Genomic DNA, 14,090 nt, shown 5'->3' with positions numbered 1-14,090 from the left:
TTATTTGTGCTTGAATGAATTTACCATGTTAAATTTGACTGCACAATTTTATTTGTTCCAAGTTAACAAACCCGCAAATATGTGGGCTAAGAAAAGAGGAGAGAGAGCGAGTCTTACGCTACTTTTTTTTACGCAAGTCTTACGCAACTTTTTTTTCTTCACAAATCACGGCCTCTGAGGACCGGATCAAACCAAAAACATAATTGGAGTTGAGGGGGGTTCAATCATAAAATAAGGTATCACTGTGTGGTGTAGGCCTAAAGCCATAGAAAGCCAGTAGCTGCCTGCGCTTTACGTTTATAAATAATTTCCAATCAATCAAACGCATCACGGTATATTATTGAGGGGGCACATAACCCGCAAGTTATGTGCCTGGGTACGACCATGAAACTAATGAATATGTGATTGCTTTTTCTCAGAAAAAACGGTAGAGCGAAGCCTCTAATCTTTACAAAAATTATCTGGTGGATTTTTCTTTTTAGGCGCACTGGTGCTCCCAAATTAATATTCCAGGTCGCACAGCTAAATATTTAGAAGCACATTCGACCAAAATGGTTGCACTTTAGAGCCCTGTGGACACGTACCGGTGCAGACAAGATTTCTGCAGAGTCCATTTCTGAAGTCGTGGAACACACGGTTTCTGTACTCCTGTGAGGATTAAAAGAACACTGCATGAGAGCACTGAACACACAACCTCAGAAAAGCATCTCATGGCTCCCATACACTGACTAGCACAAACTCATATAGTCTCCTCTCTGGTCAGGTTTTTTCTTATAGGACAAATAACATGAATCTGAATCATCATTAAATCTGGTATGGTTTGTAGACCCACTAAACATGTCAATAATAATAATGGGTTGGAACCGGTCTAGGGAACAGAACCAAAAACTGGAAAATATTTTTTTCCAGGAACAGAATCAGAAGCACGAACTAAAGTAATCTATACTGTTCTGGAACAGAACTGTTATTTTAAAACCATGGGAACTGGTTAACAACATTATTTTAAGTTGCGGTAATTTTTTCCCAGTCAAACAAAAAACAAAGCACTTATGCAAAGCCCTCACTCTGTCACTCAGAAACTTATTCCAGTGTCTGCCTGACAGAAAATCTTTGCCAGTGTGTAGGCAATCCTCTGTAGGTACAATTCTGTGGGCCTAATTATGATAATTGTCATAACAACAAGGTGCACAGTGCTTCAAGCTAAGCCTTCTCCTGTATCGCCTCTCGCTCTCTCCCCACCTGCCAAATGTCAGTTGCATCTCTAATCTGTCCAATGCATGTAAATAGCTTGCCCGCTCCATAGCAAGCTGCTCTATTCGCACTGATTGGTGAAGTAATTAATGTCGAGCAACAATGCCTTCAGAAAGTATCCCCCCCCGACTTTTTCCAAATGTTGTTGTGTTACAGCCTGAATTTAAAATGTATTAAATTGTTATTTTTTTCATCACTGGCCTACACACAATACCCCATAATATCAAAGTGGATTTTTAAAATTTTTTTTTTTTTACAAATTCATTAAAAATGAAAAGCTGAAATGTCTTGAGTCAATTAGTATTCAACCCCTTTGTTATGGCAACCCTAAATAAGTTCAGGTTTAAACATCTGCTTAACACGTCACATAATAAGTTGCATGGACTCACTCTGTGTGCAATAATAATGTTTAGCATAATTTTTGAATGACTACCTCACCTCTGTATCCCACACATACAATTATCTGTAAGGTCCGCAAGAGGTTGGTGGCACCATAATTTACAGAAATACATCAAAACACATGTGATTGATACCATTCCATTTGCCCCATTCCAGCCATTATTATGAGCTGTCCTCCCCTCAGCAGCCTCCACTGGTAAGGTCCCCCAGTCGAACAGTAAATGTCAAATACAGATTCAACCAAAGAGCGAGGCACCTATTGGTAGATACATTTTTTGTTGTTGTTTAAAGCAGACATTGAATATTCCTTTGAACATGGTGAAGTTATTAATTTCCCTTTGGATTTTGTATTAATACACCCAATCACTACAACGATACAGGCATCCTTCCTAACTCCTTTGCCAGAAAGGAAGGAAACTGCTCAGGGGTTTCACCATGAGGCCAATGGTGACTTTAAAACAGTTACAGTTTAATGGCTGTGATAGGAGAAAACTGAGAATGGATCAAAGATATTGTAGTTACTCCACAATACGAATCTAATTGACAGAGTAAAAGGGAAGTCTGTACAGAATATTCCAAAACATGCATCCTGTTTGCAACAAGCACTAAAGTAATACTACAAAAAATGTGGAAATGCAATTCACTTTTTGTCCTGAATGTTTGGGGAAAATCAAATGCAAACATTACTGTGTACCACTTTCCATATTTTCAAGCATAGTGGTGGCTGCATCATGTTATAGGTATACTTGTAATCATTAAGGACTGGGGAGTTTCTCAGGATAAAAAGGAAACGGAATGGAGCTAAACACAGACAAAATCCTAAAGGAAAAGATGGCTCAGTCTGCTTTTCACCAGTCACTGGAAGATGAATTCACATTTCAGCAGGGCAATAACCTAAAACACAAGGCCAAATCTACACTGGAGTTACTTACCAAGAAGACAGTGAATGTTCCTGTGGCCGAGTTACAGTTTTGACTTAAATCTGGTTGTCTAGTAATTGTTCAACAACCAATTTTATCATCATTTTCAATACATACATTAGCAGAAATAAAAGATTAAAAAACATTTTCACTTAGTCATTATGGGGTCTTGTGTGTAGATGGTTGGGAAAATTTCAGTTTTAATCCATTTTGAATTTAGGCTGTAACAACAAAATGTGGAATATGTCGAGGGGTTTAGTTTAATTTATTTGCACCAAAGAAAACAAGTGACAAAACAGATAAAAAAAGATATATAACAAATAAAATGTGCAGGTGCAGTTGGAAGCCCAGTGGCAAATTATGAAAAACACACCACAAAAAAAGCAATATACAATATGTCATGACTCTCTCTTTGGTGAGAATCAAAGGTGCTGACAGATAGCCAAACTCTCTCTCTCGGGGGAGTTGGCCTGGTTTTATGGACTTTCTCTCTCTTGCACTGCAGTATGGAGAAGTTAAAAATCCCTTTGTTGTAACAGAGACAGACTTTGCCAAAACTTCACACATCAAACAATGAACATTGGGACAATATGTTTCAATATCCAAATGTTGGGAATTATGACAGATGTAATATGGAAATTAATGTCTATTTTGTGATGTCATTAAAATGATCAGAAAGACTGTATAACATGATAACTGTAACTCTGAAAGTGTACACGTCCTCATGATCAGGTTTGCATCTAAAATAAATGATTAAGTATAAGAATACTTTTGAAAAGATAGAAATGTGATTTTACCCTTCTAAATGAGATAATGGCTTTTCATATAAACCTGGGCCAAGTCGGTAACCACGCCCATGTGAGCACAGACATTGTTTCAACATGACGGAACCGGTTTTCCGACCAGAGTGCATAAAAGGACTCGCTGAAAAATTAACATAATAGACCATACAGCGTGGAACGGTGGCTACACGGTTTAAAATGGTTTAAAACTACCAGACCAGAAAATGGTAAAACCCTCTGAAACTTTCGACGAGTGAAGGTGAAGACTAGACTACACATTCACAGCCTGCAGCTGTATATGTAAAATAGTCTAGGAAACTCAACCAAAGACGAGAGGCAAAGAACAGTTTCCTCTCACCATCATGAGGTATCTATTCTAACAAACATAGGGAAATACAGATGCCTCTCACCACTGTGTGGGACCTCTGATGTATCCATTCTAACGAACACTCCAGAACAAAAGAAGCCTACAACTAAGAAGGACAACCAGAGACTTACATCGAAACACTTCCCATAGACGGATCGAATTCAACAGAGAGATGACAAAGACATCCACGCGTAAATATATACATCGCAATTATTTTAGAATGAGCGGTTGTTCATGTGCAAAGTATTCATTTCGAATCCCACCGCACCTTCTCCGCTATGCAATCTGGTTTCAGAGCTGGTCATGGGTGCACCTCAGCCACGCTCAAGGTCCTAAACGACATCGTAACCGCCATCGATAAGAAACAATACTGTGCTGCCGTATTCATTGACCTGGCCAAAGCTTTCGACTCTGTCAATCACCACATCCTCATCGGCAGACTCAATAGCCTTGGTTTCTCAAACGATTGCGTCGCCTGGTTCACCAACTACTTCTCTGATAGAGTTCAGTGTGTCAAATCCAAGGGCCTGTTGTCCGGACCTCTGGCAGTCTCTATGGGGGTGCCACAGGGTTCAATTCTCAGGCTGACTCTTTTCTCTGTATACATCAATGATGTTGCTCTCACTGCTGGTGATTCTCTGATCCACCTCTACGCAGACGACACCATTCTGTATACCTCTGGCCCTTCTTTGGACACTGTGTTAACAACCCTCCAGATGAGCTTCAATGCCATACAACTCTCCTTCCGTGGCCTCCAACTGCTCCTAAATACAAGTAAAACTAAATGCATGCTCTTCAACCGATCGCTGCCTGCAGCTGCCCGCCTGTCCAGCATCACTACTCTGGACGGTTCTGACTTAGAATATGTGGACAACTACAAATACCTAGGTGTCTGGTTAGACTGTAAACTCTCCTTCCAGACTCACATCAAACATCTCCAATCCAAAGTTAAATCTAGAATTGGCTTCCTATTTTGCAACAAAGCATCCTTCACTCATGCTGCTAAACATATCCTCGTAAAACTGACCATCCTACCGATCCTCGACTTCGGCGATGTCATTTACAAAATAGCCTCCAATACCCTACTCAACAAACTGGATATCTCTCTGGTCACCCCCAAAGCCAATTCCTCTTTTGGCCGTCTCTCCTTCCAGTTCTCTGCTGCCAATGATTGGAACGAACTACAAAAATCTCTGAAACTGGAAACACTTATCTCCCTCACTAGCTTTAAGCACCAGCTGTCAGAGCAGCTCACAGATCACTGCACCTGTACATAGTCCATCTATAATTTAGCCCAAACAACTACCTCTTCCCCTACTGTATTTATTTGTAAAAAATTTTTTTGCTCCTTTGCACCCCATTATTTCTATTTCTACTTTGCACTTTCTTCTACTACAAATCTACCATTCCAGTGTTTTACTTGCTATATTGTATTTACTTTGCCACCATGGCCTTTTTTTGCCTTTACCTCCCTTATCTCACCTCATTTGCTCACATTGTATATAGACGTATTTTTTTCTACTAAAATAAATTCATATTCCCATGAGTATATCTTCCACATGTATGTACGATAAGTCCACTATCTTTGTCTCTCCTGCTCTTTATCTTTCCCCACCCCCTTTCCATTGTGTAACAAGCCGTCATATCACGTTAGTCCACCTGGGGTCAACACAAAACATGAAACATAATACATATTTACATAATACAGAATATTACTAGACGGTTCTGACTTAGAATATGTGAACAACTACAAATACCTAGGTGTCTGGTTAGACTGTAAACTCTCCTTCCAGACTCACATCAAACATCTCCAATCCAAAGTTAAATCTAAAATTGGCTTCCTATTTCGCAATAAAGAATTTCTCACTCATGCTGCCAAACATACCCTCGTAAAACTGACCATTCTACCGATCCTCGACTTCGGCGATGTCATTTACAAAATAGCCTCCAATACCCTACTCAATAAACTGGATGCAGTCTATCACAGTGCCATCCGTTTTGTCACCAAAGCTCCATATACTACCCACCACTGCGACCTGTACGCTCTCGTTGGCTGGGCCTCGCTTCATACTCGTCGCCAAACCCACTGGCTCCAGGTCATCTTCAAGACCCTGCTAGGTAAAGTTCCCCCTTATCTCAGCTCGCTGGTCACCATAGCAGCACCCACCTGTAGCACGCGCTCCAGCAGGTATATCTCTCTGGTCACCCCCAAAGCCAATTCCTCCTTCGGCCACCTCTCCTTCCAGTTCTCTGCTGCCAATGATTGGAACGAACTACAAAAATCTCTAAAACTGGAAACACTTATCTCCCTCACTAGCTTTAAGCACCAGCTGTCAGAGCAGCTCACGGATTACTGCACCTGTACATAGCCCATCTATAATTTAGCCCAAACAACTACCTCTTCCCCTACTGTATTTATTTATTTTGCTCCTTTGCACCCCATTATTTCTAATTCTACTTTGCACTTTCTTCCACTGCAAATCTACCATTCCAATGTTTTACTTGCTATATTGTATTTACTTTGCCACCATGGCCTTTTTTGCCTTTACCTCCCTTATCTCACCTCATTTGCTCACTTTGTATATAGACTTATTTTTCTACTATATTATTGACTGCATGTTTGTTTTACTCGCATGTGTAACTCTGTGTGGTTGTATGTGTCAAACTGCTTGCTTTATCTTGGCCAGGTCGCAATTGTAAATGAGAACTTGTTCTCAACTTGCCTACCTTGTTAAATAAAGGTGAAATAAAATAAATAAATAAAATTAGACAAGAACAACTCAAGGACAGAACTACATACATTTTTAAAAGGCACACGTAGCCTACATATCAATGCATACACACAAACTATCTAGGTCAAATAGGGAAGAGGCGTTGTGCCGCAGCATGTTGCTTTATCTGTTTTTTGAAACCAGGTTTGCTGTTCATTTTAGCAATATGAGATGGAAGGAAGAGCCATACAATAATGGCTCTATATAATACTTTACGCTTTCTTGAATTTGTTCTGGATTTGGAGACTATGAAAAGACCCCTGGTGGCACTGGTCGTATAACTGTGTGTGTCAGAGCTGTGTGTAAGTTGACTATGCAAACAATTTGGGATTTTCAACACATTAATGTTTCTTAAAAAAAGAAGTCTTAGCCAAGAGAGACTGGCATGCATAGTATTTACAGTTGAAGTCGGAAGTTTACATACATCTTAGCCAAATACATTTAAACTCAGTTTTTCACAATTCCTGATATTTAATCCTAGTAAAAATTCCCTGTCTTAGGTCAGTTAGGATCACCACTTAATTTTAAGAATGTGAAATGTCATTATAATAGTAGAGAGAATGATTTCTTTCAGCTTTTATTTCTTTCATCACATTCCCAGTGAGTCAGAAGTTTACATACACTCAATTAGTATTTGGTAGCATTGCCTTTAAATTGTTTAACTTGGGTCAAACATTTCGGGTAGCCTTCCACAAGCTTCCCACAATAAGTTGGGTGAATTTTGGTCCATTCCTCCTGACAGAGCTGGTGTAACTTAGTCAGGTTTGTTGGCCTCCTTGCTCACACACGCCGTTTCAGTTCTGCCAACAAATGTTCTATAAAATGGAGGTCAGGGCTTTGTGATGGCGACTCCAATACCTTGACTTTGTTGTCCTTAAGCCATTTTGCCACAACTTTGGAAGTATGACTGGGGTCATTGTCCATTTGGAAGTGAAACTCAGTTTTGTAAGTGAAATAATCTGTCTGTAAACAATTGTTGGAAAATTGACTGTGCCTTTAAACAGCTTGGAAAATTCCAGAAAAGGATGTCATGGCTTTAGAAGCTTCTGATAGGCTAATTGACATCATTTGAGTCAATTGGAGGTTTACCTGTGGATGTATTTCAAGGCCTACCTTCAAACTCAGTGCCTCTTTGCTTGACATTATGGGAAAATCAAAAGAAATCAGCCAAGACCTCAGAAAAAGAATTGCAAATCTTTGTTAGGGGTTTCAGTGACTTCATTAGCTGTGGTTGCTGATGTGTATATAGTTGAATCATCAGAATACATGGACACACATGCTTTGCTTAATGCCAGTGGCAGGTCATTGATAAAAATAGAAATGAGTAGAGGGCCTAGAGAGCTGCCCTGTGGTACACCACACTGTACATGTTTGACATGAGAAAAGCTTCCATTAAATAAATAATTAAGCCAATGTGTGTATCACTGACTCATCACTTAGGCTAAGGTTCTTGTGGATTAAGATATTTGCGAAGTTCAGAATGAGACTGATATGAGGAAATGATTGATTGATAACTGGTATATCGATATATTCTTGAGTTAATTTGGGAAACTGTAACTCATTAACCTGTTATGGCTAGGGGGCAGTATTTTCACGGCCGGATAAAAAACGTACCTAATTTAATCTGATTATTACTCCTGCGCAGAAACTAGAATATGCATATAATTATTAGCTTTGGATAGAAAACACTCCAAAGTTTCTAAAACTGTTTGAATGGTGTCTGTGAGTATAACAGAACTCATTTGGTAGGCCAAAACCTGAGAAGATTCTGTACAGGAAGTACCCTGTCTGACCATTTCTTGGCCTTCTTGATTATCTCTATCCAATACAGGGGATCTCTGCTGTTACGTGACACTTCCTACGGCTCCCATGGGCTCTCAGAAGGCGGCAAAAAGCTGAATGATATCGAGGCAGCCCCTGGCTGAAAAACATTAGCACGTTTGGATAGTGGCCAGTCACAGTACTATGAGACTCAGGCTCGTGCACGAGGGGATCCCATGCTTTTATTTTCTCTCTCTTTTGTACGTAAACACGCTTTCCCGGTCGGAATATTATCGCTTTTTTACGAGAAAAATGGCATAAAAATTGATTTTAAACAGCGGTTGACATGCTTCGAAGTACGGTAATGGAATATTTAGAATTTTTTTGTCACAAAATGCGTCGTGCGCGTGACCCTTATTTACACTTCGGATAGTGTCTTGAACGCACGAACAAAACGCCGCTATTTGGATATAACAATGGATTATTTGGGACCAAACCAACATTTGTTATTGAAGTAGCAGTCCTGGGAGTGCATTCTGACGAAGAACACCAAAGGTAATCAAACTTTTCTAATAGTAAATCGGAGTTTGGTCAGGGCTAAACTTGGTGGGTGTCTAAATAGCTAGCCGTGATGGCTGGGCTACTCAGAATATTCAGAATATTGCAAAATGTGCTTTCACCGAAAAGCTATTTTAAAATCGGACACCTCGATTGCACAAAGGAGTTCTGTATCTGTAATTCTTAAAATAATTGTTATGTTTTTTGTGAACGTTTATCTTGAGTAATTTAGTAAATTCACAGGAGGTTTGCGGGGGGTATGCTAGTTCTGAACGTCACATGCTAATGTAAAAAGCTGGTTTTTGATATAAATATGAACTTGATTGAACAAAACATGCATGTATTGTATAACATAATGTCCTAGGTGTGTCATCTGATGAAGATCATCAAAGGTTAGTGCTGCATTTAGCCGTGGTTTTGTTTTTTGTGACATTATATGCTAGCTTGAAAAATGGGTGTCTGATTATTTCTGGCTGGGTACTCTGCTGACATAATCTAATGTTTTGCTTTCGCTGTAAAGCCTTTTTGAAATCGGACAGTGTGGTTAGATAAAGGAGAGTCTTGTCTTTAAAATGCTGTAAAATAGTCATATGTTTGAAAAATTTAAGTTTTGGTATTTTTGAGGAATTTGTAATTCGCGCCACGCGTATCATTGGATATTGGAGCAGGTGTTCCGCTAGCGGAACGTCTAGATGTAAGAGGTTAAATAAACTTTTCCCATGATGCCCCAAATTACTAATGAATTTGTTGCATGATTAATTTAACCGAGTAATAATTAAACGTAGGAGGTAATTAAGTACAAAAAAAGTAAAAAAAAAAAAAGATAAAACCTACTATTCATAAATTAATTGATCAGTAATCACGAGAAAAAAATGGTTTTGTTTAAATGTGTGTGCACGTGTGTGTGAGAGATAGGCTATACGGATGATATTACTGAGCAGTTTGTTTCATCAGGCTGACCCCCAGTCTGTCCGTAGAGCTCCGAGACAGGACTGTGTTGAGGCACAGATCTTGGGAAGGATACCAAAATATTTATTTGGCATTTAAGGTCCCCAAGAACACAGTGACCTCCATCATTCTTAAATGGAAGAAGTTTGGAACCACTAATACCCTTCCTAGAACTGGCTACGCGGCCAAACTGAGCAATCGGGGGAGAAGGCCCTTGCTCAGTGAGGTGACCAAGAACCCCATGGCCACTCTGACATCGTACCGCTGTGGAGATGGGAACCTTCCAGAAGGACAACCATCTTTGCAACACTCCACCAATCAGGCCAGACAGAAGCATCACGTCTGGAAGAAACCTGGCACCATACCTACGGTGAACCATGCTGTGGGGATGTTTTTCAGCGGCAGGGACTGGTAGACTAGTCAGGTTTGAGGGAAAGATGAGCGGAGCAAAGTACAGAGAGATCCTTGATGAAAACCTGCTCCAGAGCCCTCAGGACCTCAGACTAAGGCGAAGGTTCACCTTCCAACAGAATAATGACCCTAAGCACAAAGCCAAGTCAACACAGCAGTGGCTTCGGGACAAGTCTCAATGTCCTTGAGTGGCCCAGCCAGAGCCCGGACTTGAACCCGATCTAACATCTGTGGAGAAACCTGAAAATAGCTGTGCAGCGATGCTCCCCATCCAACCTGACAGAGCTTTAGAGGATCTGCCGTGAAGAATGGGAGGAACTTCCCAAATACAGGTGTGCCAAACCTGTAGCGTCACACCCAAGAAGGCTCGAGGCTGTAATCGCTGCCAAAGGTGCTTCAACAAAGTACTGAGTAAACGGTATGACTACTTATGTAAATGCTATATTTCATTTTTATGTATTTTTCGCAAACATTTCTAAAACCTGTATTTGTTTTATCATTATGGGGTATTGTGTGTAGATTGATGAGGGAAAAAAAAGATTTAATAAATTTTAGAATAAGGCAGTAACATAACAAAATGTGGAAAAAGTCAAGGGGTCTGAATACTTTCTGGATACACAGTAGATTGGGGACAACAAAGGTCCAATTATTGAACGCTGTGGCATGTCACAGAATATCTTGGCCCTGGTAGATGCACAGCCGTTTGCATAAACAAATTGTTCTCTATCATAAACATAATTATATAACCAATTATATGTATAATCATGAAAACCATAGTATTGCAATCTAGAAAGTAATATTTCATGATCAACCGTGTCAAACGCTTTGGATACATCTTAAAAGATGTCAAGAGAGTATTCATAGTTGTTTAGGGCTGTAAATATTTTATCCACAAGTTGCAAAAGAGCCATATGTATGGAGTAGTTTTTACGAAAACCATATTTTAGCTCATATAGAATACAGTGTTGATTTAAATGTTTCAATATTCTCATAGACACATTTTTCAAGGATTCTGTAAAAAACATGGTAGTACAGATATTGGGCGATCATTTGTAAAATATGAAATATTTAGGAACATTACGAGTTTGCGAGGCTCATTAATTGAGGAAGACACTGATTTCACCAAAAAGGCCCCAATCTCATCATGACCTGCTGCTGATCTTAAAGCGCTCACAATTAATTTAGTTAAATATTCTACATCTACTGCTACTTATCAATACTATCTGTTCATTTCCAATGGCCAAAGAGAAGTGGAAAATTGGAAAGTGGTCAGAAATGTCAGTATAAAGTATACCCGTATTAGCCACATTATTAAAATAATTTGTAAAAATATGATCAATAAGGGTGGCAGACGAACTGGTCAGTCTGTGGTCTTATAGATGAGGGGACACAGATAGATGGAGTATAAAGTATTCAACAAGTCAGATGAACTGGTCACTCTGTGGTCTTATAGATGAGTGGATACAGATAGATGGAGTATAAAGTATTCAACAAGTCAGATGAACTGGTCACTCTGTGGTCTTATAGATGAGGGGACACAGATAGATGGAGTATAAAGTATTCAACAAGTCAGATGAACTGGTCACTCTGTGGTCTTATAGATGAGTGAATACAGATAGATGGAGTATAAAGTATTCAACAAGTCAGATGAACTGGTCACTCTGTGGTCTTATAGATGAGGGGATACAGATAAACGGGTCAGTCTGTGGTCTTACAGATGAGGGAATACAGATAGCTGGAGTATAAAGTATTCAACAAGTCAGATGTCATTGAGTGGTTCTCTTCAATAAGTTTATGTTGTAATCATCCAATAGAAAACCAATTGGATCTTCATTATTAATCAAATCCAAGGTAGATGCAAGGACAAATTAAACTCCCAATATTGGAATCGGGTAGATGGATGCAATACCACTTTACCACTCAAAAATGAACAGGAGAGAATTTGTATGAAAAGAGATTCAACATCAATGTAATCAGATGTAAGTGCAAGATACTTTATGAACAGAAATGGACACTCCTCCTCCCACTTTATGTTGTACAGTGGTGAACAGCATTAGGAGACATGTCATAAGGCTCTTCAGTCAACCATGCTTCTGAAAGGGCAACAATGCAATTATTCATGATAGAGAGAAGACAGATAATGAACAAAGTGGTCATGATTTTTAGGAAGACCGCGAACGTTCAAATGAAAGGTAGAAAATAAGCTTGTCTTGGAATTAGATCGACTGTTATACAGGTTGTTACATCTTTTAACATGATAGTAATCACAAGTGATCATCATCTCTGGTAAAATTCAGGAAATTTGAATCAGGATCAACACAATCATTATATTTATTGTTTGCTTCATTAATATAGAAATTGGTTAAAGACCATGTTATCAGGGTTCATATCCTGCCCAAATAAGAGAGATACACAGTCGGAATCATCCAATGAGTGGAACGGAAACATAGAAGTGCATGCTTCACATGTCCAACACAACCACACATTTGTGATAGTTTTATCAATAGGGATGCACTTCCTATGGAATGCACATTGACACAGTCCACATAACACCACTGAAGACTTCAGAGGGTTATGACATTTAGAGCAATGTGTGTTTTAGGTCATGAGGTTAGGTGAAACACGTGTGTGTGTGGGTGGTGTAAGAATATTTTGAAGATAAATACACAATGCAAAGGATGAGAGGACTAAAGGTTAGGAGGACTAAAGGTCAAGAGAGTACTAACGATCAACAGGGAATTATCAATGGAAATAGTTGCTTTTCAGTTCAACATCTGTTTAGAATCTGTGTAGGAATGTCAGTCCTGGACTCCTAGCTACATGTGCCACGTTTTCATTGGTCTGAATCGGCTGTACTGGAGCAAGATACTTGTTATTTGGCCATATTTTACTGCAAAAAAGTCTAATTGGTCAACCACAGGCTAGGGCTGGGAGTTATAAATTACACCCTGTCAGTTTGTTCTGTGGAGAGAATCCCTGAGGACAGGGAAGAAATGACCATCTACTTCCAAGCATGATTTGTCCTCTTTGAATAAACCTATTTTCCTCCCCCTGATTTGCTTTGGGGTCTGTGATATTGAAGAATAACATCAACTGCCAACAGTGGGAATTAATACATATGTGTCTGTGGGTGGGTGCGTGAATACTTTCTGAAGGCACAGTAAATGTAAAAAAAGAAAAATATTTCAGAGGTATAAAAAAGGAACATAAAGGAACGATATAAACCGTTATTTATTTTTTGTACGAACCCGTTCAGAACTTTAATTTTCTGGTCGGAACAGTGGAACGGAACAACAACAAAAATCTGTTCAGAACAAAAACGATTGGAAAATAATTTTAGTTCCAACCCGATAATAATGTTTAACCTCTTTTCAGGAGGATGCAGATTTTTCTCTTGTAGGACAATAAGCGTGAATCTAAATGGCTCACCTGCATCATCTTGGCGTGGATGTAGAAGCAGGAGTAGCCCAACTGGGTGATCTTCTTGGCTAGCAGCTCAACTCTCTGGGTGGAGTTACAGAAGATGATGGACTGATTGATCTGCAGCTGTGAAAAACAAACCACAAGGGAAAGGAAATGATAAAACTAACAAACAATAACAAATGCACTTTATATCTCGGTTTTTATATCTCGGATCCGAATCCCCCCCGGACTAAAGAAGCTTATGCGCATGTGCGGAACACCTTCTACACGTGTTTATTCTCCACGCATTCTCTGCTCTACTAGTCTGACTACCAGTCACTTTAGCTAACATTCCATTTGTCACAAGTCTAATAAATACATTTAATATAGCCTAAACCAACACAATAAATCCATTATTAAAGAAACATGATATGAAGAAAATGTATCCTATTTCAGAGGAATAGAATAGCATATTCTGAGTTGTCCTTACAGTGAGGGAAAAAAGTATTTGATCCCCTGC

At 39.3% G+C, this 14,090-nt stretch overlaps 1 protein-coding gene across 2 annotated transcripts in view; it reads right to left on the bottom strand.

Annotated features, from left to right (window-relative positions):
* Positions 1 to 14,090, bottom strand: part of LOC106588242 (probable ATP-dependent RNA helicase ddx6) — a 77,120-nt gene that overhangs the window by 11,440 nt on the left and 51,590 nt on the right. Inside the window, exons 10-11 of one of the 2 annotated variants that reach the window (XM_014177060.2) lie at positions 13,598 to 13,714; positions 585 to 648 (exon numbers count right to left, since the gene is read on the bottom strand). In XM_014177060.2, coding sequence (XP_014032535.1) covers positions 585 to 648; positions 13,598 to 13,714 — 181 coding nt within the window. The remainder of the gene's footprint in view (positions 1 to 584; positions 649 to 13,597; positions 13,715 to 14,090) is intronic. The other variant, XR_006762482.1, reaches the window with a different exon arrangement.

Source organism: Salmo salar, chromosome ssa27 (genome assembly GCF_905237065.1).
Source record: "Salmo salar chromosome ssa27, Ssal_v3.1, whole genome shotgun sequence".
NCBI lineage: Eukaryota > Metazoa > Chordata > Actinopteri > Salmoniformes > Salmonidae > Salmo > Salmo salar.
This window is presented reverse-complemented; position numbering and strand designations above follow the sequence as displayed.